General features: G+C 36.9%; 1 protein-coding gene across 2 annotated transcripts; it reads right to left on the bottom strand.

Moving 5' to 3' along the window:
- Positions 1-17,493: 17,493 nt before the first annotated feature.
- Positions 17,494-24,447, bottom strand: CMTR2 (cap methyltransferase 2). Of its 2 annotated transcripts, XR_004900053.1 has the most exons (3): positions 24,056-24,447; positions 17,808-21,860; positions 17,494-17,568 (listed from the first exon to the last, which is right to left on the bottom strand). XR_004900053.1 is itself a non-coding variant. In XM_028501735.2 (2 exons), exon 2 carries the CDS (start codon positions 21,839-21,841, stop codon positions 19,553-19,555), a length of 2,289 nt encoding a protein of 762 aa, XP_028357536.1. In that variant the 5' UTR covers positions 21,842-21,860; positions 24,056-24,442; the 3' UTR covers positions 18,345-19,552. The 2 variants fall into 2 exon arrangements, 1 of the variants encoding a protein (XP_028357536.1); XM_028501735.2 differs by lacking the exon at positions 17,494-17,568 and having other exon boundaries at positions 18,345-21,860; positions 24,056-24,442.
- Positions 24,448-26,314: the final 1,867 nt, after the last annotated feature.

Here is a 26,314-nt window from a genome sequence, read left to right as displayed (position 1 = left end):
TTCCACCTTTCTCTTACAGAACTGCATTATTCTTTCCCTTCACCATGGAATGCAGTCTTGGCTCTCCAAGACCCTAATTTCTTAAAGGCCATATATCCTCAGCCCAAGAGAGTTAACATAATTATTTCAAGACCAGGAAATAATTTTTTCTTAGAAAAAAAATGACTTCATCAAAATAAAAATACACAACTTTCCAGGACCTGACATTTCATGTCACCTATAGCTTCAGACAACCTTGTGCGTTTTGCTTTCCTTCACCTCAAATCCAAGTGTTAGGTGATTATCTACAAGAGACTGAAGTTATGCATGAAGGATGCTTGTGGCCTGAGATAAGCATAGCTCTGTCACACTGCCTCCCAATGACTTATAATTATTTACCTTTTTATCTTTTCCACTAGACTTAGAAGTCCTCAGAGGAGAGGCTGTGCCCTTTCACCACTGAATAGCAAGAACACTAATTCATGAAGTTCCCATTCATTGAACTAATAGTATGTGTCAGACATGGTATTTATTGTTTTTAGGCATTTAATCTTCACGCAAACCTAGGAGATGGTTATTATTTACTCCATTTCCAGATAAGAAGGTTGAGAGTAAGAAAGCTTAAGAAACTTACTCAATAATCATATTAAGGTAGAGAGTGACAGACTGTCCAATGTCAAATTCTGTCCTATTTTAGATAATGGCCCCTTCAAAAATGTCCACTTCCTACTTCTGGGAACCTGTGAATGTTAGCTTACATGGAAAACAAAACTTGACAGTTGTGATTAAATTAAAGGTTTTGAGGTGGGGGGGCTGGTTTCCTGGATGATCCAGGTGGGCTCAATGTAATCCTAAGAGTCCTCCCTGTATCACAAGAGGGAGGTAAGGGATCATGTTGAGTGGGGGAGGTGTGACAACAGGAGAGTCTGAAGTGAGACAACAGGAGAATCTGAGGAAGGGGCCCTGAGCCGAGGAATGAGGGTGGCCCCTAGAAGCTGGAAAAGGCAAGGAAACAGATTTTCCCCTCGAGTCTCCAAAAGGAACATATACTGGCCAGTACCTTGATTTTAGACTTCAGACCTTCAGAACAGGAAGATAATAAATGTGTGTTGTTTTTAAGCCACTGAATTGGTGGTAATTTCTTGCAGTGGCAATAGGAAACCAGTAAAGTGCCCTTTGCCCCTGTCCTTTATGTGGCCTTTACATCCCCAGGACCTCAGGCAGTCGATGGATGTTTGCTGAGTAAACTAATGAAGGGGAAAGATTTTCCAGGGCATCACCCACCTGGCCCAACCTGAACTCCTGACCAAGAGAATCTAGCCTTTCCCAGAGAGAAATGGACAGCAGCAACCCAGGTATACCTGGGATGGTACGTGTTTTCTTAACTGCTAAGTTAATAGATGTGCTATTAATAGTCTGAAGCTCATTCTACGCCACTCAGTGTGCCCTTGGAAGACGCAACAAAGTGCAACCCTAATTTACAGCTGTGATTGAGAGCCCCAGGGCTAGAGGGAGGGAGAGGAGGGTGAGAATATGGCCCCAACTTAGGCTGTTTTTCCATTTCCTATAACAATGATTAAATATCACAAATGATTTAGTTGAAATGACAAGCAGCATTAGTAAAAAATGAGCAGAAATCATATTTTATAATCTGTTTCCTTTATAAAAATTATCTCCTGACAAACTAGAGCAATGAATGCACACAGACATACTGCTAATGCACATAACTCTGCTTCCTTCTTTCTCCAAGACCTCTATGGCCCATTCTTTAAACCAGGAATATGTTCTTTTATATATTAGTATCAATAAAAGGATATTTTTCCAAACTAATAAATTCAATACACCCTATAGCTTAGCTGCTTTAGAAATGAAAGGATGGAAATCTAGAAATTGTTTAGGATTCACAAATGGCTCATCATGCCATGAAGTGTCGCTTCCCGTTTCTGTATCCCAGTTTCTCTACCCAGGTTAAAATCCTACACTTACAAAGTAAAAAGTTCAAAACAGCTTTTGATATTTTAAGAAATACTACATAAGCAGAAAGATGGTTACAATTTCAACTAAAAGCAATCATTTCAAAGTGAATTGCAAATTCATATATGTCTATATTCCATAATCTATTTGTAGTCGACATAAAAGGTTCAGTAAGTTATTGTGGAGGTCTAAGGTAAAATCAGTTACTGCCCTCAGTCTAGACTATCTGATTAGATCGGCAATTCCCATGGCGTTCCCAGCTTGCCTGGTTTTGCAGCCAAGGTTCCCAGGGGTCCTGAGTGGCTTTGGAATCTGAATAAATCACACACTCCAGGGGTCCAACAACTCAATTTATTTGTGACCTCAGACAGGATCTTATTGCTTCTCAGATTAACAGTTTGAAATGGTTTGGTTTTGTGCCCCAGGAGTATTAGTTTGATGTATGAGGCAGGGAGATTATTAAATCTTCAGTGCCATCCAAAGATGTAAATTAACCGACAGCACCTCCTTAGCCACCTTTCCTGTATGAGCTCAGTTTATTATTAACTTGTCGCTCTTTCATGCTCATCAAAACAAGCAGCACTATGATTAATTACGCCTGTTTATTTAAAGGTACCTGTCATTCCAACTTTTTGCGGACAGGATATTATAAAGTCTCCTGATTTCTTTGCAAAACTATAGCATGAGGACTTGCACAGGGGAGAAGAGAATGACTGTCCTCTTCTAATCGTGTCCATGAATATATTTGAAGGAAATGGCACATATGTAGCTGTATATTGCTCTTTTAATTTTAAATGAAGCTGCATTTCATTTTGGCTCCCTTTGCCTGTTCATAGATGTCTCATTGTCTGATTCCGCTCAGCTGGACATCTCTGGCACTAAAGGGACAAAAACTCTAAAATTCTCTTTTCAATTCTGTCATTCACAACTCAGTTCAACAAATACAGTATTTATGAGGTTCCTTCTATGTGGCAAGCAGCAAATGTGAATTTATTCATTTCTTCATCCAATATTCATTTAATGTCTTTCATGTGCCAGTAATGGCACTAGGTGTATATTCACCGCTCAAAACAGTGAACAGTCCTTGCCCCCATGGAGTTTACAGCCTTGTTACTCCTCTTCCCAAGGCATGTGTCTCTCTAAATTATGAACAAAGGACAATGGAGGGACAATGAGAACCTGGATAAAAGGGAAGAAAAGCAGAGTGTGTCCCTTCTAAGATAAGTTTGTACAAAATAGACCTAAAATGAGTCAGGAATAAAAGACATCTGCAAGGCTCATTCCCCCTTCCTGGTCCAGAGTGGGCCTGCAGTGCTGAACTGCACTGAAACTATGGCATTTCACTTGTTTTTTTTTTTTCTCCTTGTGCCTATTATATTGCAGATTATCGAGTTTGCTGAGTCATCACTGAAGCACAGGACATTTTCAAATAAACTTTGCGGCATGGCCTCTGATCTGCCTCTAGAAAAAAAATTCCTCTTTAACAGTTTAAATTGTAGGATAATTACCTTTTTTAAAAAAGAAAAAGGTTCCTGAATATATATTTTTCTCCCTTTTTAAACAAGTTTTTATTAAGGAAACTGACAAAAATACAATAAAGGTAAGAAAATAAAAGAATAAACCTGCATGTACCTATCACCTAGCTTCAGTAATTATCAACATTTTATTCTTCTTCTTTTTATCTTTCACATTTCTCTCTCCCTTCACATTTTTTTGTATTTTTAAATAAATTCCCACTGTCACACCATTTTACATCCAGATATGTAAGAATTTTTTTTAATTTTATTCAAAATCCTCCTTCACACATTAACTTTCTTTCTTTCTTTTTTAAAGATTTTATTTTTATTTATTTTTAGGGAGGGAAGGGAGAGAGACAGATACAGAGAGAGAGAGAGAGAGAGAGAGAGAGAGAGAGAGAGAGAAGCATCAATGTGCGGTTGCTGGGGGTTATGGCCTGCAACCCAGAAATGTACCCTGGCTGGGAATCGAACCTGGGATACTTTGGTTCCCAGCCCACGCTCAATCCACTGAGCTATGCCAGCCAGGGCCTCAGATATGTAAGAATTTATCCAATAAATAAAATTTTTTAAAAACCTTATAAAAATAACTATAATATCACTGTAATAGTGAACAAAATAACAGTAATTCTTTAATATCTTCTAAAACCTAGCCCATGTTTAAATGTCTCTGTCTAAAAAAAATTCTTTTGGATTAAAACATGATCCAAACAAAGTCTACACATTAAATTTAGTCGACGTGTCTTTCATTTATACATTTTCTCCCAATGTTCTTTTGAGTATCACTAAAATAATCTTCAGTATTTTTACCTAGAGTAAACAAATCCATCCAAACTCAACATATGCTCCTGATGCTACTTAATTATGTAATATTTTCAAGGACAGGGTAATCATATAATTTACCATTTAAATAAAGAAACTCTTGAGTGTAAAGAGAATGCTATTAACAATTATACTGATCTAAACCAGAACAATAGTCATCCTACCAGTACAGATATTAGAGATTAAAAATGAGGACCAGGTTCCTGGCTTCTACTTGAGTGCAGAAAGCTAGAAAAGAGCCAGAAAGAATGTCATTGCCACCCTTACAATTTTTTTTTAAAAAGTAAAACAATCTGCAAGTTAACGACTTTTCCTGGATCCATCAGTGAATTGAAGTTGAGAAAATGCCAACTAAACCAAAATCTGAGGAGAAACAATGCCTTTGGGGAGACAGAATACAAGAACTTGTTTACTTGGGGCAGTTGAACACCAGTAAGAAGCATTCGCTGAGAATTGTCAACAAATTGGTAGAGGCTGAGTATTGGCTGGTAACAGCACAGGACCCTGAAGGTTTCAGATATAAGGAGAGTTCACAACACTCAGTGGCTTTGCTCCCTACAGATTCCAATGAGTACTCACCAAAACTGATAGCAAAAGTCCTGAGAAAGCATCCTTAATGGTACAGGCTTAGGAGAGGGGAGAACAGCTGCTGCAGGAAGGCCATGAATCACTGCCAGATTCTTCTTCTCTATCTTCCCTATAAAAGAAAAAAATCACTGGGAATGTGGTGTACAAAAAACAAAACAAACAAACAAACAAAAAAACCAAGGGAAAACTCTCCATAGTGCCAAGAGACAAAATAATCAACAGAACCAGACTCATAAAACACAGATGTTAAATTCCCTATCAGATTGGGAACTTAAAATAATTATTAAAATATGCCAAAGTCTTCAATGGAAATGGACATCACTCATTGTCAGATGAACAATTTCAGCAGAGAGATCAAAACTGTCAGAAAAAATTAAATGAAGATGCTAGAAGTGAAAAGCAGTAACAGAGGTCAAGGCAGTCATCAACAGCCTCATCAGCAAACTTAACAGAGCTAAGGAAAAAACCAGTTACATGAAAATATCCAAACCAAAAGACAAAAAGAGCAAAAAATAAAAACAGAACTGTAAGACAAAATCAAATGATCTAACAAACGTGCAATTAGAATTCCAAAAGGGAAAAAAGACAGAGAATGGGATAGACTAAATATCTGAAGGAATAATGACTAAGAATTTCCAGAATTAATAGCATGCATCAAACTACAAATCCAAACCACCAACAAAGATAAACACTCAAGCCAGAGAGAGACATATCATATTCAATTTCTGAACACACAAACCAAAGAGAAAATCTTAAAGTCAGCAAAGGGGGAAGGGGACTCATTCCTAGAGAAAAATAAATATAAGAATCATAACAGCCATCTTGTTGAAACATCATATAAGCTAGAAGATAATAGAATGAAATTGCTTAAATCATTCATATTTTTATGAAAAGTTAGCATACTAAAACGATACAGTTATCTAACAACAACAAAAAAAAACCTGTGACAAACATAATACTTATAAAATATTTGATGCACTAAAGCCAGGCACAGCACAATACAATTTGTTGCTGTCATTATTCTAGAAAAGTTAGTGTAACAAGGCAAAAAAATTAAAATAAAGAGGTGAAATTTTTTATCGGATACTATATAACTGTCAATATACAACATAAAATAGTATAAACAGGTAAACTTAGAAAAATAAGAAAGCTCGATCAATTTTCTAGATGTCAGCATAACAAAATCAATAGTATTTTCATAATTCAGTAATAACAAATTAGATAAAACTTTAGCATGAAAAACTATAACATCTCTAGGAACAATTCTAACAAAAGTAGGGAAGACTTTTATAAAAAATATTTCAAGCCCCTGGCTGGCGTAGCTCAGTGGATTGAGCACGGGCTGGGAACCAAAGTGTCACAGGTTCGATTCCCAGCCAGGGTACATTCCTGGGTTGCAGGCCATAACCCCCAGCAACCGCACATTGATGTTTCTCTCTCTCTCCTTCTCTCTCTCCCTCCCTCCTTCCCTCCCTTCCCTCTCTAAAAAAAATAATAAATAAATAAAATCTTTAAAAAAAATATTTCAACATATGGCTAAAGACTTTTTAAAAAGACCCAAATAAATGAAAAGGTATACACTCCTATCACCCAGGAAATTCCAAGGGATTTAGAAGTTGTGTCAGGAGCTGGAATCAAAGATACTCCTAGTGTTCCTAGGACATTAGAGTATTACAATAACAAAGTAAAAGTTGCTCCTAGTGTTCTTGTCACTTAGGAAATTACAAGGGTTTTAGGAGCACTGTGCCAGGAACCAGGGACAGAGACCAATATAGATTTTTTCTATTATTTTACAACATCCTTCTATCAGAAATGGGCAGATCTGGAGGCAGAAAATCAGTAAAGACATAATTTAATTCAACAACACCATCAATCAAGTGGATATAATTAACATCTATAAACAATTTTATCCAAAAGCAAATTACACATTCTTCTCAAGCTCATGTGGAACATCTACTAAGATAGATCACATTGTGGGCCATAAAACAAATTTTAATAAGTTTAAGAGAACTGATATACAATCTCTGCTCTCAGACCACATGGAATTAAACCATAAGTCAGTAATACAAAGATAACTGGAACATCCCAAAATACATGGAGGTTAAACAACACAGTTCTAAACAAAGTGAGTCAAAGAAAAAAATCTCAAGAGAATGTTTTAAATTTTGAACTAAATTAAAATGAAAATAAAACATGAAAACTTGTGGAATGCAGCAAAAGTTGTGCTTTATAGGAAAATCTATAGCCATGGATGCATATTTTAGAAAAGAGAAAAAACTAAAATCAATTATCTAAGCTTATACCTTAGAAAACTAGAAAAAGAATAAAATCCAAAGTAGGAAAAAACTATCTAATTAGTTTTTTCTAATTCTACACTAATTAGAATTAGTGTAGAAATCAATGTGACTGAAAATAGGAAATCAATAGAAAAAAATCAAAACCTAGTTCTTTGAACAAAATCAATAAAATTAATAAGCCTTTACCCAGGCTAAGAAAAAGAGAGAAGACATAAATTACTAGTATCAGAAATGAAAGGGGGTAAATTATCACAGATCCTACAGACATTAAAAGGATAATAAAGAAATATTATGAACTCTACGCCCACAAATTTAATAACCTAGATAAAATGGACCAATTCCTTGGAAGACAATCTGCCAAATTTCACAAAAAGGAAATATGTAGATACTTGGAATAGTCCTATATCTATTAAAGAAATTTGAGTCAATAATTAATAACCTTCTAAGTAGTAAAGCATTCAGTCTAAATGGGTTCACTAGTGAATTCTATGAAGCCAGCATTATCCTATTTCCAAAACCACACAATGCTTTTACAAGCAAAAGTACAGACCAATATCATTCATGAACACAGATGCAAAAATCCTCAACAAAATATAACAAAATAAACCCATTAGCCCTGGCTGGTGTGGCTCAGTGGATTGAGCACTGTACTGGGAAGCAGAGGGTCACTGGTCTGATTCCCAGTCAGGGCACATGCCTGGGTTGCAGGCCAGGTTCCCCGGTATGGGGAGCACAGGAGGCAACCACACATTGATGTTTCTCTCCCTCTCTTTCTCCCTCCCTTCCCCTCTCTAAAAATAAATAAATAAAATCTTTTAAAAAATAAATAAATAAACCCATTAATGTATAAAAATAATTATACACTACAACCAAATGGCATTTATCCCAGGTATGGGAAGCTGGTTGAACATCTGAAAATCTATTAATGTAATCCATAACATCAACAGGCTTAAGAAGAAAAATCACATGATGATATCAATAGATGTAGAAGAAGCATTTAACAAAATCCAATACCACTCATCATAAAAACTCTCAGCAAACAAAGGATAGAGGGGAACCTCCTCAACTTGACAAAGAATATCTACAAAGAAAACTAAAGTTAACATCATACTGAATGGTTAGAAACTCAAAGACCAGGTACAAGGTAAGAATGTCCCTTCTCATCACTGCTTTTCAACATTATGCTGGAAATCCTAGGTAATGTAATAAGACAAGAAAAGGAGATAAAAAGATATGTATGTTGGGAAGGAAGAAATAAAGCTGTCTTTGTTTGCAGTTACCATGATAGGCTATATAGAAAATGAAAAAAATAATTGTCAAAACTCCTGGAACTAATAAGTGATTATAACAAGGCTGCAGGATTAGAGTGAAATTTTGTAAGGGCTGAACAAGAGTGGTATCATCAAGAAGGCAAAAGGGACTCCAGCTTCTGTCTCACACAAAGAACAACAATTAGACACCTATTCACGAATGAAAATAACTCTGGGATTGCTCAGGAGTCCACTTAAGAAGCTTGAAACAACATAGTAGAACTAAAAACCTGAGAATAACCACACAAAAAGTGTAGGAAAAAGTTTCATTTTGCGTGCATCATCCCATCCCCTAACAGGGAACTCCCCAGCCCAGAAGAGTTCTCCACAATAGTAAAAAGGAAAGCAGGGTGAGCTTCCTCTTTTGGAGAACTGCCTGAAGAATCCACTTCAGTTTTACCCCACCCAGAGACCAACAAAACTGAGATGTCTAGAGATGGCTAGGAACAAAGAAGGGCAGGGGCTTCCAGTAACAGTCAGGCAACATGAGCAACAGGTAGATGGAGCATCAACTGGCTACGCCAAGTATGTGGGTTCAATCCCCAGTCAGGGCACATACAAGAAGCAACCAATGAATGCATAAATAAGTGGAACAACAAATCAATGTTTCTCTCTCTCCTTCTTCTCTAAAATCAATGAATAAAATTTTTGAAAAAATGTACTTGTGACAAAGAGCCAAGAGCATACCATGAGGAAAGGACAGTCTCTTTAATAAATGGTGGTGGGGAAACTGGACAGCCACATGCAGAAAAATGAAACTGGCCCACTATCTTACAGAATACATAAAAATCAACCCAAAATTGCCCTGGCTGGTGTGATTTGGTGGGATGAGTGCCGGCCTGCAAACCAGAGGTTCACAGGTTCAGTACCTGGTCCCGTCACAGGCCTGAGTTGCAGGCCACTTCACCAGTTGAGGGTGTGCAAGAGGCAACCAATCAATGGTTCTCTCCCTCTTTCTCCCTTCTTTCCCATTCTCTAAAAATAAATTTTAAAAATCTTAATAAAAAAAATCAACCCAAAATGGATCAAAGGTTTTAACATAAGATCTGAAACCACAAAACTCCTAGAAGAAAACATAGGCCAAAAGCTCCTTAACATCTGTCTTGGGGACAATTTTTTGGATTTGACACCAAAAGCAAAGAAAAGGAAAAAATAAACAAGTGGGACTACACCAAACTAAAGAGCTTCTGTAAAGCAAAGAAAATCATCAACAAAATGAAAAGACAACCTACTGAATAGGAGAAAGTATTTGCAAATCATACCTGATAAAGGGTTAATAACCAAAATATATAAAGAAGTTATACAACTCAATAACAAATACATATTATGACTTAAAAATGAGCGTGTGTGTGTGTGTGTGTAAAACATAGTGGCTGCACAAATTTATACACACACAGACACTTTTGATTTAAGAATGGGTAGAGGATCTAGACATTCTTCCCAAAAAGGCATACAATGGCCAACGAGCACACGAAAAGGTGTTTAACATCACTAAGCATCAGGCAAATGCAAATCAAAACCACAAGGAAATATTACCTCATTCCTGTTAACATGGTTCTTGTCAAAAAGAAAAGAAATAAGTATTGCTAAGGATGTGGGTAAAAGGGAACCCTCCTGCATTCTTGATGGGAATGTAAATTTGTGCAGCCACTATGTTCTACTCCACTAAAAGAGAATATAGATTCCTCAAAAAATTAAAATAAAACCACTATATAATCCAGAAATTCCATTTTTTGGTATTTATCTGAAGGAAGTGAAAACACTATCTCACAAAGATATACACACCCACGTTCCTTGCAGCATCATTCACAATAGCCAAAACTTGGAAACAACCTACATTTCTACCGATAGATGAATGGATAAAGAAAATGTGATCTATACACAGTAGAATATTATTCAGCTATAAAAAAAGAAGAAAATCCTGCCATTTATGTCAACATGAATAGACCTTGAGGGTATTATGCTAAGTAAAATAAGTCAGATAAAGGCAAATACAATATGATCTTACTTGTATGTACAATCTTTAAAACATTTTTATTTAAATAACTGAGCTCCTGGATACAGAGAACAGACTGATGGTTGCCAGAAGCAGGGATATACATATATAAAATACATAAAAATAAAATAATACTGTATCGAATATATATTGTGTAAATAATAGTGTATTGTATATTTGAAAGTTGCTAAAAGAATAGATCATAAAAGTTCTCTCCCTGGCTGGCGTAGCTCAGTGGATTGAGCGCGGGCTGGGAACCAAAGTGTCCCAGGTTCGATTCCCAGCCAGGGTACATTCCTGGGTTGCAGGCCATAACCCCCAGCAACCGCACATTGATGTTTCTCTCTCTCTCTCTATCTCCCTCCCTCCCTCTCTCTCTCTCTCCCTCCCTTCCCTCCCTAAAAAAAAATAAATAAATAAAATAAATAAAATAAAAATAAAAATAAAAAAAAGTTCTCAAAAGGAAAAACTTTGTAACTATGTACAGTGATGAATGTTAATTAGATTTATTGTGGTGATCATTTTGCAATATAGATACATATATCAAATCATGTTGTACATCTGGAACTAATACATTGTTATACGTCAATTATATTGCAATTTGTAAAAAATAACACAGAAATTGCTGCATTAAAAAAAAAGAAAATAAGTAAAAGAAAAAAGCTGGTTCTTTGAAAATTAATTAGCCCTGGCTGGTGTGGCTCAGTAGATTGAGTGCTGGCCTGAGAACCAAAGGGTCGCTGGTTCGATTCCCAGTCAGGGCACACACCTGGGTTGAGGGCCAGGTCCCCAGTTCAGAGCATGCAAGAGGCAACCACACATTGATGTTTCCCTCCTTCTTTTTCTCTCCCTCCCCTTGTCTCTAAAAATAAATAAATATTTTTTAAAGAAAATGAATCAACAAAATATAAATCGTTAATCTGATTTTTAAAGGATGGGGAGAAAGCACAAGTACACAAACAAAAGAAAAAATTCAAAACAGGAAATTTTTTAAAATCATGAGACTACTTTGTACAGCTCTAAGAGAAAATTTTATTTTAAAAAATCTAGATGAAATAAATAGCACTGTAGGTAAATATACCAAAACTGACGCTAATAGAGATAAAAACTCTAAACAAATGAATTTTGTAAAATAAAATACATGAAGTCATAAGAGTTTCCCTGCCGAAAAGACACCAGACTCAGATGGTTTCACAAAGAAATCTATCAAAATTTTAATGACCAGATGATGTGATGCTACTTAAACTATTTCAAAGGATAGGAAAAAAAAGTTTAAATCATTTTTATAATGTAAATTTAACATTGATTCCAAAACCAGACAAATATTGCTTAATAAAACAAAATTGTAAACTGATCTCACTTATAATAATGCCAAAAATTTTAAATATTAGTAAACAGAATCCAATAATCTATCATAATCAAACACTGCTTATTCCAGAAATGTAAAAGGGATTCAATATTAGGAAATCCATTAATACAATTAAACATATTAATAAAACTAAAGAGAAACATATGCTCATCTCCACAGATTTAAAATATGGATAAACTAAACATGCATTTGTGGTTTCAAAAAGCCTTAAAAATAGTAATTAAACCCTGGCTGGCTTAGCTCAGTGGATTGAGCACAGGCTGGGAACCAAAGTGTCCCAGGTTCGATTCCCAGCCAGGGTACATTCGTGGGTTGCAGGCCATAACCCCCAGCAACCGCACATTGTTTCTCTCTCTTTCTATCTCCCTCCCTTCCCTCTCTAAAAAATAAATAAATAAATAAAATCTTTTAAAAAATAGTAATTAATATCTCATTAATATAAATGAAAATAATACAATAAAGTTTAAAAATCAGTGGCTGATATAATGGGGAAACACTAGAGCAGCAGTTTTCAAACATGGTCTGTGGGTTCAAACATTATTTATTTCCTCTTTTCACTATGTTAATAGTCACACCGGTGGTACAAAAGCTGTAGGGGCAACATTTCTGGTGCCTGAACCCACTCATGGTGTTCTTCATCACACATATTCATAGTAGGGGGAAATGTCCTTTCTACTTAAGATATACTTGATGAAGTAGTACAAATTATTTTATTAAATCTTGACATTTGGTACACATCTTTAATAATCTAGGTGAAGAAATGGGAAGCACAGGAAATGCACTTCTGCTGCACACCAACACAGGATGGCTGTCTCCAGGAAAAGCATTTGTGCAATTGAGTTGCAAACAAGTTGTACATTTTTCATGGAAAACCATTTTTACTTTAAAGGACAACTGGCAGCCAAATCTAGTTATTCAGATAAGAGTATTTGACAGCAATTTTCTCAACAATTAATAAAGTGAGCTGTCACTGCACAGAAAACAACCTTCAGTATTTGTTGAAGTATAAGCATTCAAGCAAAAATTAGACTTTAGAAAATTTTGTTCAACACCCTAAGCTTGACAGCTTGTCAATACTTAAGATTTTTTCTGATGATATCAAGGGTGATGTTTAAAAATGTGATTTCTTTTTTTTTTTAAGATTTTATTTATTTATTTTCAGAGAGGGAGGGGAGGGAGATAGAGAGAGAGAAACATCAATGTGTGGTTGCTGGGGGTCATGCCTGCAACCCAGGCATGTGCCCTGACTGGGAATCGAATGTGCAACACTGTGTTTTGCAGCCCGCGCTCAATCCACTGAGCTACGCCAGCCAGGGCTGTGATTTCTTTTTGATACCATATAGCCAAGTGTGTCAACATTTGCAAGATCTGTGTAACTTAAAGAACTGGTATTTTCCAAATGACAAGTTCATGGTGTCACAAAACTGTAAGTACACACATGGTCCAAAGTGCAAGACAGATAAGGATTTAGTGTATAGAGTAAAAAAATTTTATTGATGTAGTTTAAGATTCTTCATTACAACCAACTTTTAAGAAACTATTGCCTGTCAAGTTTTGGAGTAGCATCAAAGAATACCCATAATTACTTGAAAAGGTTGTTAAAATGGCCCCCCTTTGTCCAACTACATATCTATGTGAAGCCAGATTTTCTTAGGTACTTCAACAAAAACAATGTATTGCAACAGATTAAATATAAAACCAGATCTGAACATCTAGCAGTTTTTCTCTTATAAAGGCAAGAATTGTAAAAATGTAAACAATGCCATGCTTCTCACTACATTTTGTTTTGAGGTTTATTTTTCATTTCAAAATTGTATTAACACATAATGGTTTTATCAGTGTTATTTTTAAATTAACTAACAACACATAATTTTTCTCAGTTTTAATTTCTGATACAGAAGTTAAATAGCTATAACTCCCATAAACGAAAGCTGTTTGGATTCCTCAATAATTTTTTAGAGGGTAAAAGGGTCTTGAGACCAAAAATGTTGGGAATTGTACTACGACAGACATTCTCACTAAGGTCAGGATGATATCAAGTCTGAGCAGAACATATACAAGATGATACTGGCATGTACTATGTACAAGGTATGGGAGCTATCACAGGCTATCCGAGTTATGTAAAAAAATGATATAGGTATCAACTATATGGAGCACCTCCCCATCTACCCAAGTCAAAGTTGAATAAATTGAGCATCAAGTGAGAACAATAGTTGTAATTGACTAAAATACATCAAATACATAAACATCCACGAGTTCCTAAAGATAGTTAGTTAGAAAACACTACAACCAAAAAAAGTCTCATTGGTCACCTTTGGAGGTTGCTGACACACTAACTTATTTTTGTGAACATATGATAAAGTGTTTTTAAAAATTAAGTATTTCTCCAGCTTTCCTTGAACAAACTTTCAAAAAATAATAGCTGAAGACTTCAAGTATTTATTATAAAGCCTAATTAAGACAGGAGAAATATGGTTAGGAAATCACTAATTTGAAACCCCTAATAAAGCTAAGTATCAATATTCAATAGATATTAAAACTATTAAGTGAAAGATCAAAAGAAAACTTAGTAGTAAATAATTAAGGTTAACATCTGAACCTCCAATTAACACTAATGTCACTGAGAAGGGACAACTAGCGATTTTGTGCTTCGTGATGTGATGAAAAAAAAAAAGGAAGAACATACCACCACTTATGAAGTATTCTTGCCAAAAGCAATCAATCATCTAGATCTAACCATCACACATTTACAGAAAACATGTGGCATACACAGGGTGAGAGCTGGGGAGCAGCTTTCCCGGACAGAAATGTGGGCAGAGGCCACTGCCCTTTTCTGAGCCCTCCCTGCAGAGAACCACAGAGCCAGCAGGTGAGCACCGTTATCTGAGACTCTATCAAACTGGCTCACACTGTTTGCCCCACCCTAGTGATTCCCTGAGGCACTGTCCCACCCAACTTGCAGGCCCACAAAAGCTGTTTCCAGTGGCTTTTCCATATGAATGGCTTGTCTTGACCCATGCTTCAGATTTTCTTCAATTTTCTCAGATAAGCAGCACTTGGCTTCGGCAAGCCCCTGTACCTTCCTACCTCTCACTAAGTTGCCCCAGGTGCAGTACTGGCAGTAGCCAGCCTTGGTTCACAGCTTGGCCTCTCCTGGACACCTCCAAGCCCTGCATGTAGCAGTCATCTGCAGATCATTTTGTAGCTTATACTCTGTGGCCCCAGGCTCATCACAGGTGGTGGCTGACCTTGAATGTGTCAAGAGGCTCAGGGAATTTAGTGAGAACTTCAACAGCATAAGAAAAAAGGGCATGGAATCTGTAAAAAAGAAGTAGTCAGAAATGAAGCATACACTAACTAAATAAAGAACAGTTTACGGGGAATCAACAATAGAGTAGATGATTCAAAAATCAAACCAGCAATTTGGAATATAAGGAAGCCAAAAACACCCAAACCAGAACAGTAAAAAGAAAAAAAAAATCCATAAAAAATGAGGACAGTATAAGGAGCCTCTGGGACCACATCAAGCATACCAACATTTGCATTATGGGGGTGCTGGAAGGAGAAGAGAGAGAGCAGGAAATTGGAAACCTATTTGAAAAAATAATGACAGAAAACTTCCCTAACTTGGTAAGGGAAAAAGGCATACAAGTCCAGGAAGCACATAGTCCCAACCAAAATGGATGCAAAAGGCCCACTCCAAAACACATAATTAAAATGCCAAAGTTTAAATATAAAGAGAGAACCTTAAAAGCAGCAAGAGAAAAGCAGTTAGTTACCTACAGGGGAGTTCCCATAAGACTGTCAGTTGGTTTCTCAAAAGAAACTTTGCAGGCTAGAAGAGTTTGCCAAGAAATAGTCAAAGTGATGAAAAGTCAGGACCTACCACCAAGATTACTCTACCCAGAAAGCTATCATTTAGAATAAAAAAACAGAGAGTTTTCAAGACAAGAAAAAGCGAAAGGAGTCACCACCAAACCAGCATTATATGAAATTTTAAAGGTTCTTAAGAAAACCAAAAACATGAGCAATAAAATGGCAACAAAGACATATCTATCAATAAATGAATCTAAAAAACAAATAAGAACAGAAACAGAATCATAGATACAAAGAACATTTTGATATTTTAATGGATGCCAAATAGCGGGGCTGGGGAGATGGGTGAAAAAGATGAAGGGATGAAGTACAAATTGGTAGTTACAGCACAGTCATGGGGATATAAAGTACAGCACAGGAAATGGAGTAGCCAAAGAACACATATGCATGACCCATGGACATGGACAATGGTGTGGGGACTGCCTGATGGGAGGGGGGACTGAGTGGAGAAGCATAAAAGGGAAAATATTGGGACAATTGTAATAGCATAATTGATAAAATGTAATTTTTTAAAAAGAGCATATGTAGTACAAGTTAAAAAATAAAATAATAAGCCAAATCCAGAATGTGAAAACAGCATGGAAAAGAAAATCTTGGGACTGGGGAGTGGAGAGAGGGCCTCTTAAAAGATGGACCTCAGGGATATATTAAGTAAATGGAATGTGTGATTTGGATCCTTATTTGAATCAACTGTAATAAGGCACTTTTGAGACAAGTTGGAAATTTTAAACACAGACTAAATATTGGGTGGTATTAATTTTGTTAGGTGTGATAAAGTCTTTGCTGTTAGAGATATTTCATGAGTTTATTTTAAAATACTCTTAAGAAAAAAGTATAGACAGATAAAGCAAGTTCAGCAAAATGTTGACAGTTATGGAATCTGGGTGAGGGTACATTTTAATTTTGTGTATATTTCAAAGTTTTCTATAATAAAAAACAAATTCAAAGAGTATTCCGTAGACATCTATATTGAAAACATCAGATACAAATAATTATCTCTGTTATAGTGCCTGGCTCTTGGATTTGTAATCCTGGCAAGAAAATGAAAGAATGGAGAAAAAAATGGCTTAATTTAAAATAATGCTCAATTGAATGATTCAAGCAGTAAGCACAATAGCCTCGGGAAGAAGTTAGTATTACTGGAATTATTAGATAGTTGCAGGGATGTTTACTGTAATTTTAAAAATTCACTAGAATGTGTTTGTGCTTGTTTTGAATTTACTCAGGTAGTCTAATATGCAGACTAATTCGTCAATCCTGGAATTCTCTAGAAACAGAACAGAAACTCTCAAAAGTCTGGACAGTAAAAGCACTTCTGTCTTGCCCAGTAAAACGACTGGGTGTTGAAGCATAATCTTAAATAGCAAAGAGATGCAGATATACCTGTAGCATAAGTAAAATAGGTTTATCCACAAGTATCTGTAGAATCTTTTTAATACAATTATCTCCCAGCATAATGTACACAGTTTCGAGAAAAAAGAAAAATGTCTACCATTTTCATTAATTACCATATTTTTGGACTATAAGGCGCACCCCCCCAAATTTGGGAGGAAAGAGGGTGTGTGTTTTATAGTCCAAATGTAGTGTGCCTGGCTAGCTGTGGGGCGGTGGGCGGGGGGGGGGGGGGGCACCGGTGGAGCAAGGCCACAGGCTATTAAATATCTTACCACATTTTTCGCTTCAAAATTTTTTTTCCTATTTTCCTCCTCTAAAACCTATGTGTGTCTTATGATCCGGTACATCTTATAGTCCTAAAAATATTCCAAATGCCATGTTAAAAACCAAAATATTCTAGTATACACCAATATATTACACGTCGATACAGGTTAATGTTAAAAACCTAAGTATTAGCCCTGGCTGGTGTAGCTCAGTGGATTGAGCGCGGGCTGCGAACCAAAGCATCGCAGGTTTGACTCCCAGTTAGGGTACATGCCTGGGTTGCAGGCCACGACCCCCAGGCAACTGCATATTGATGGTTTTTTTTCCTCTCTCTCTTTCTCCCTCCCTTCCCTCTCTAAAAATAAATAAAATCTTTTTTAAAAAATCATTTAAAAAATAAAATGAAATTAAAATAAAAACCTAAATATTAAATACTTGTTTAAGAGGCTCAAAAGGAACTTTTAATATCAGAACCTAAACCTAGGCTTTCAACTTCATTCTAATGAATGGTTAAAGTAAAGTAGAAATGAATAGCGTCATTATGTTGGACCAAATCAACCAAGGAATAATAAAGACTACCAAATACAAAAGGGTTTTCTAAGAGCGGTTTTAACTCTTTCTAGGTAACTATTTTCTATCATTATACAACAGGAACTGCTTCCATAAAGTCACCAGTAGGAAATCACATTTCTTCCAGAAATCTACCTCCAGGCATCCACACCCTCCCTGACAAGAACTAAATCTACCCCCTCCTCTCCCTCCCTCAAGTATTCCATTTCTTTCCCAAAGTAGAGCTTCCATAAATAATACAATATTAAGGACTAAATTTTAATGAATACAAATCAGAGGAAATGAAGGAACATTAACTCTCATTCAAACCTTCCTTAAAAATATCTGTTTCCAAGTTATATTTTTAACTTTCCCCATGATTCTCTTTAAAAAAGACGAACACAAAAATCTCTCTGCTAATGACTTTATTCATGAATCTATAATGGAACTCAAAATAGCAAAGAACATGAAAGAAATTTCAGATTAATATTTATCAACCAAATACATCAAAGAATACATCTATTTTTCATATAACTAACAAAAATGTCTAAAATGTACCTGTAAGAATATAAATATTCTCCATTTTGTGGAATTTCAAAGTAGTAAAGATTTGCTTACTAGTTTGCCAGAAAAGTTCAGTTACACTGTTAAATACATATAATTCAAAAGAAATCAAACAACATAAAATAACCATCTCATGGTTAAACTTTTGATAAAGTGCTACTTTCATACTGAAAAAAGAAACTGTAAAGACCACAAAAATGTTAAATGCTGAATCACCATTATGAAAGTGTTAAAAAATTTTTCAGTATTCACTACATTTATCACAGTCATGTGTTCCCAATATAAGACCATAAACATTATCTTGAAATTTTAAAATGTCTTTTAGTTCAGATTATTTCCTGGAAGTTAAAAATTACTACATCATTGCTAAATCAGGCTTTTCATGATACAGACATTTTTAGACAGAATAATTTTTCATTGTTTTAAACATGATCTTTGGTTTGAAGCTGTCCTGATATCCCTTCTGGTTGGTGGCTGTGGTTAGTCTATTCATGAAACAGCACAGTAGCTTCATTTGAACCATAAAAGTAAACTGGGTCAATGGCAATGATGGCATGTAACTAGAAATCTGGCAAGATGTTTCCTAAATCCATAACTGACATGGTCAGTGTTAAAGGAAGTCAGGGTTGCTCAGGAGTGACTCACCTCATTTCATCGGTTCATTAACAGCACTAGCCATTGAGAGGAAATTAGCTGGAGAAAAATCTGAATAAAGGCACTCTGTAAAAACCTTACGCAGATAAAGAAGACTAACTAAACTGCATATGCAGGCATGGACATGTCCATCCCAAGCACACACACACATCTCATGTCTGAGGTTGAGTATCAACACTCACAGATTCCACCACAAGGAAAACCCTATGCCTGTGTATGTATATATCCTAGAGATGGGAACTAGCTGATGGTTTTCCAGAAATATTGAGCCATTAAATGAAACAGAAGTTGGCCTTTCCCCAAAATGTAAGGTTATAAATAGTAAAGGGATGCAATAACAATGGAAACTATAAGAAGTCATAAAGTTAAATGTCAGAAAGACAAGTTCAATTTCACAACTAAAGGCTGTTGATGATTTCTTCTCTCTCTCGTTGAATAATCAAATGCAAATGCCTTTTAGCAATGGCAGCATTCAAATCCCACAAAAAATCAAGTAGTGCCCCCTTAAGGAGCAGTCCCATTGGCACAAACTGTAACACTTGCTGGGGTGCATCACTGTTAAGCAAAACACTCAACATTTCATTCACATTCTGCAGATACTGGAAAACTGCATTTGGAAGGTCCTTGTAACCGACACATAGCAGGACTGCACAGGTCCTCAGGGGTGCAGATGATGTGGGACAAGAAAACGTAATGAATTTAAAACAGCTGTGGAGTACAAGGATCAAACCAGCCATAAACCTTGTAAAACAAGAAAGTACAGGCAAAATCATAACATCGCCTGTATTAAGTTGCTGTAATGAATGTAGAAGGCAGTCCAAAAATAACTGCTGGTAAGTTGGGTCTCCATCATGAAGCAATGAACAGGTAAAAGTCATGAGTTCGACTGATTCAAGGAGTTGAACTTCCAATGGTATATGCATTTTGTTATCAGAAAGAGCAGGAAAACCTACAAGCAGGCACTTTTTTTGGTTGCTGGGTTGTACAAACTGTTCATCTTGAAGGCACTTGGTAAGGCTAAACAACTCAGAAATTATCAGTTCTTCAGAAAAAACATGACAAGAACAATGCTGTTTTGGTCTAAACTTGAAATCCGAATCCAAGGCTCCTCCTAATGACTTTTCAATTGCTTCATTAAGAGCCTTTAAAATTTCACCATCACAAAAGGGAGAACACTTTACTTTTGGCAGTCTCTTTCCCTCTAAAATATGCCATAAATGACATTCAAGATTGGAGGCTGTCCCTTCTAAAAGAGAGCTTTTCCCAGGATGATATGAAGCATGTTCCTCAGCCCAACTATTAAAGTATCCTTGGGCCACCTTATCCTTCCATGAAAGGGTTTCTAGCATTTTCCTTTCATTATAGGTTTTAAAATATCTGTTCCTCTGCCCAAACCATTTTGTATTTGTACTACAACCAATATTAGATTTTTTTACTAGCCAATTATTTCTGGAAAGAGGCTTCAATTGGTACTTTTCCATGAAATGTTGAACAGCACAGTCTCTTAATTTATTCAGCCTTGCTTGTTCTTCTTTTTCCATGCACTCAAACAAACGAATGTTCTCGGAAATAGTCTCTAGCTGGTATTTATGAAAGAACACACAACATTCTTCATGTCTTTTAAGAAAAGATTCAGGAATCACATGGTGAGGAAAAAGAGCTTTCCTGGTCATTTCAGTCCCAAAATTCAGCATCATCTTAGATAACAAAGGATGGATTACCTCTTTCCCCTTATAGTGGAGACACACCACATAGACTTCTGAGTTTCCTGCCTTGCTTGTAGCAGGTTTAAAAACATGGACTTGGTCAAAGGAACAGTTTAGCAGGTACATCAGGTTTATGGAACAATGTTCAAATAACGTAAACATCTTCAGAACAAAAGAGCCACCATTTCCAAGAGTCATCAGAGCAGTGACTACTTCACAGTAGTGCAAAGAAGAGACTAAAGCTTCTTGTTCACCAGGATTTCCTTGGCAATCAAAACTCCCATCAGCAGTGATCAAATGAATAGTACCCATGTTGCTTACGAAATCCTGAAGTCCAGTCAGATATTTCAAGGTCATGATATCACCAGTGTTATCTGGACCAAAGTACCAACAATGCAAGGTATTCGCAATAAGTCGGTCATCCATGATCATCATCAGATTGTCATTTGCTTCATGGTATGGATTCAGGGTATTAGCCACCCAGTTCCAATCACAAGGGAATGGATGGGATTTCAAGTAATGATTGAGACTTGCTATAAAAGCTCCAGGAGCTTCACAAAGGTGTAGAGAATTCAGTTTTCTATTCTGAAAAGCTTCCTGTGGAATAATTGGAAAGCTGCACAAAATTTCATGAAACTTACACCATGCTTGAGTACAAAGTTCAGCATTCACATATTTTCTCACATGAGAAATTATTTTTCCAGCTTTATTAGTGAAAGCAGTGTGCTCATGCCACTCATCCAGTTTCTTATCACTCAGTTGGTTTTTTACTTCATTTAGGGAGTTCTTCAAATCAAGAAATACATTAAATTCCATGTGGTCACAGGTGAACATCTCACTGGGATCTGGTAACTGCCACTCATTATTAAGTGGCTTGCCATAAGAAAAGTTCTTGGCAAAGAGTTCAAAAATGGCAGCAACAACATCTGGGCTGAATGTCTCAGAACTTGAACCCAGTGGTGGCTTTCTGCACTTACTCATTTTCAAGTTAAATTAAAATCTAGAAAAAGAAAGCACATAATTAAATAAATCAAATTTATTAGTGAGTGAAATCTCATTCACAGCAAATCAGATCACATTCATGACAAACCACATAAAATGGAGACCTGGGCTCGAATTTCAGCTCTGCCACTTACAGCGTAATAAGTGGCCTTGGGCAAGTAACTTTACATCTTTGAATCTGTTTATTTAAAAATCTGAGGTATAATTTTTTTAGAGGAGAAAAAACATGCTAGCATATACAAAAAAAATCACAGAATATTCATCAGTGAATGGCAGCTCTTATTACCACAGTAGCCCCTTTAGTTTTCCTGCAAAGGCCTCCTGTACCCACGACCGAGACATTACCCACAGAGCCCAGACACACTTAGACTAAGATTCATCTCCAAACATGACCTTTGATCATCTGATCAAGCTCTAACAAGTGACTTTTAGCTTCTTTTTTTTTTAAGCTCCCTCCAAATTTCACTTCCTTCAAGGAGAGGATCCTGCACCTGATTCCCATACTGGTCCTGCTACCAGGCCTCTCAGCCACCACCCACTTACTCATCAACCATGACAAATATGTCAAATATGTCCTCTGTCCAGATCTCACTTTTGTTAAGACATGCACTTTTGTTGTACTAAATCACGTTTATAAGTCACCAACCCTCATCCACAGACTATTAATATGATATACTTGACTAGTTAGCCTCCTTCTGCTCAGTGCTGAAACTGACCTATAGTTCACCCTGGCATGTCTTTAAACTATTACAAATTCCTGCCTCACCTGGTCAGACAGCTCCCACTATTTTATGCTCACACTAAAAAATATTATTTACTCTTGCCACTGAACTGAACATGCTTTGATAGAAGAATTTTAAAGTGAAGAATATCCTTATTGAATATACAAATTACAGTCACCCTACATTTTGTGTTCCAACACTTCCTAAGAAACCAAAAGCACCTGTCCACCAGAAAGGGAAAAGGATATAAAAGAAAGGATAGCTTAATGGCATAGTGTTGGAAAAGTTCTAAATTCCAGCAGATAGAGGAGTAAGTATTACATATTACAGCTGACCCTTAAACACTGGAACTGCACAGGTCCATTTATACATGGATTTTTTTTCTATAACACTATAAATGTATTTTCTCTTTATTATTGTCTTAACATTTTCTCTGGTTTATACTATCGTAAAAATACAACATCTAATACAGAAAATAAATGTTAACTGCTTATGTTATCAGTAGGGCTTCCAGTCAACAGTAACCCCTCTGTTGTTCAAGGGTCAACTGTACTTCTCAGCACAATGTTAATCAACAGATGATTTAATTCATGAGCGCTGCATTTATTTAGTATATCCAATGCATCCTACACAAGTTTTCAAAAAGAACCTAAATTTGTTAAACATGAAAAAACTGATAATCACCAAAAAGCCAATGTCTGATGATTAAAATGGGAAAGTAAGCTGAGCTACCACAATAAATAATATCCAGAAGACTGTATTCTATTAGCATTTACTTTTACTGTTCTTTCAGCAGCGTGTTTACTAATTTATCATCCCGAGGTTAAAACAGTCCTTAGTGCACTGTAAGTACTCAATAAGTTATTTATCGAGAAAAAAAAGGATATAATATTTAGCACAAGACACTCCTCTCATTAGGTTCTGAATGAGTCATAACAATGAACTTCAACTTCAACTTCATTCCAGCACTTCAGTGCATGACAAATAACAACAACAAATGGTTTAAAGAATATAAAGAAAGTTTCCAGTATGTGTGCCTATACCCTTTCATTAGGCACTCCATAGAGCTTCGTGGCATCGTAATTCTCCTAGGAGGGTATTACCATTCTTATTCTGCAGACTCGAGCAGGAAGTCATGTACCCACTACCCACAACCACAAAAGGAGTACCTGTGAACTTCACGTAAGCCAAAACCCACACGACAGCTATTACCTCTCCAATTAACACAAAGGAGTTTTAGAAGTGTTTCCGCCAACTCCTCCTGCCAGCAACAATGAAAAGTAACAGCTAATGTGCATCCAGTGCTTCACTTTGGGCCAGGGGCACCCAAGATTTCTCAATCGGTGGAATTAAGTCCCAAGGTCCATTTAAGAGGCCCGTTCTCCGATCTGGAGGAACCTCAGTCCCAGCGGCAGCCTCCCCCACTGAACTATCGAAGGACGACCCGCGCTCCGAACCCGGCCCGGATTACCTTCGCTCACGCCCACCTCAGACCCGGGAGTCTAGAGAGGCGGCGCTTCACTCGCTCTTCTCACTCCAGGGGGCCATTCTCCACATCTGCTCCTGAGGGCCTACGGCGATCTGCACCGCGCAGGAGAGAGGTGAAGCGCCACAGACCCAGGAAGGAGGCCCAGACCCGCCCTCCAGACACCGGGAACAGAAAAACCAACTCCAAAGCGCGCCGCCACGGCGGCTGACAGCAGCCGGAGGCCCCTGACAAACACACTGCGCACGCGCCTGGAGGCCAGGAGGACGTCGCACGTCAACGTTACGTAGGCTGGCCCTGGACTCCGTTCACTACGTTTTGCTTCTTCTTGGTGAACTAGAGCTGGGAAGCGCCGTCCTTTCGCCCCACAGCGTTTGTGGCAACAAAAGCTGCGCGAGCACAGACAGAGCGTCTTTTGGTACCGCCCCATCCATGGAGGGGTGGGCTAGGGCGGGGCAAACCTGCCCGGGACAGGCTGGTTCCGCCCAGTTGGCGGCTGGAGCGGGGAGGCTTTCTAAAGCCGTCGGGCACACTTTAGTACAGATTAAGTTAAAGCTGGTGTCTTGTAGACAATGTGAAGTTAAAAGCAGAACTGGGGAAACTGCGATGTAACGCTGTTATTCTGTATGTTTACAAATCAATAAGAAACAGGCAACCTCAGAGGGAAAATGGGCAAAGATTTTAATAGGCCGTCCAAAAAAACGTGAAATAGTCAATAAGGATAAACAAAGATTTATAAGAAAACGATTTGGAAATGAAAGCAATAGGTATCTTTGACCCAATTTAGCAAAGATTTTAAATAATAGTAGCTACAGTTGGTGAGAATACAGAAACAAGTTTATAAACTGTGGATGGGATTAAAAATGGATACAAACCTTACAGAAGGCAAATCTCAAAATGGCCTTACACAGTCCAGAAATTCCCACTCCTAGCAATTTATCTTTAGGATACAACTGACACTCACTTTGCACAAAATGTTTATCTCAGCACCTTAACAACAATAAAAAAATTGGTAATTAAATTCTTATGGTACATCCATATAATGAAATATTATGTAGCCATTAATAGGCTATATGTGTAACAGTATTGCATGAAAATAGGAGACTATAGAACTGTATGTAGAGTTTGAACTATTTTATGTAAATTTTAAATATGTAAAATACATTTCTTACAAGTCTTCCCTGAGGTGCATCAATGGAAGAAGAAAAATGCCTTTTCAAAAAATAGTGCTAGGTGATTTGAAAATCCATATGGAAAAAACATTATTTGGACTCTTCACATAAACAAAAATACAGTTCACTTGGATTGCCAACCTATCTATATTTTAAAAGTCAAACAATAACTCTTAGCAGAAAACATAAGAGAACATCTTTGTGAACAGAAAGTAGTCAAAACGTTTGTAACAGGACAGAAAAAGCACTAATTATAAAGGAAAAATATATAACTTGAACTATATTAAAATTGAAAACAAAAGTCAACCTATAGATTGGGAGAAGATATTTAGAATAATGTACATGCGTATGACAAAACGCTTGTATCCAGAATATATAACTTCTACAAGTGAAAAAAGTCCTACGAGAAATATAAATTTTCCCAGTGGAAAAATAGGCAAAAGCCTGGAACAAACACTTCAAAAAGATGAGATCTGCGAGGCCAATAAAATATGAAAAGATATTCAACTTCACTAGTCTCTGGGGAAATGTAAACTGAACCCATAATGAGACACAGTCACACATTAGACTGGCTATAATGAAAAAGACTGAAGATACTAGTGTTGGAGAGTATGTGGAGCAACCAACTGAAGTTGATTGGAAGAAAAAAATCATCCATGATCTTCCAAACTCATGGGTTCGTTGCCTCTTTTTTTCTTAGTTGTTTTGAGGTGTCATGTACATACAGTTAAATGCCCAGATTCTAAGTGTACTAATTCAACCACTTTTGCCAAACAACTATTAAATATTTCAGAAAGACCACTTGAGCCCCTTCCCTATCAATCTCCCTCCCACAAGAAGCAAACACTGATCTGTTTTCCGTCACCAGAGTTCAATACCAGTGGGAAAATGTGACAGATGGCTGTGAGCTAAGAGGGGCAACCTGGGCAAACATGCAAGGCAGTTTCATTCAGATTCCTTTCAGAGCCCTTGCATCTTCAGAGAGAAGAATGTTCTTTTCCTTCAGGTATAGGGAGAGCATATCTCATATGAGAGTCTTATGACCTGCTCCAGGGCAAGGTCAGAGAATCCA

This window comes from Phyllostomus discolor, chromosome 12 (genome assembly GCF_004126475.2).
Source record: "Phyllostomus discolor isolate MPI-MPIP mPhyDis1 chromosome 12, mPhyDis1.pri.v3, whole genome shotgun sequence".
Classification (NCBI taxonomy): Eukaryota; Metazoa; Chordata; class Mammalia; order Chiroptera; family Phyllostomidae; genus Phyllostomus; species Phyllostomus discolor.
This window is presented reverse-complemented; position numbering and strand designations above follow the sequence as displayed.

Bases quoted from the DNA above. Each gene is read 5' to 3' on its own strand.
- CMTR2 (XM_028501735.2), bottom strand. From the start codon at position 21,841: ATGAGTAAGTGCAGAAAGCCACCACTGGGTTCAAGTTCTGAGACATTC.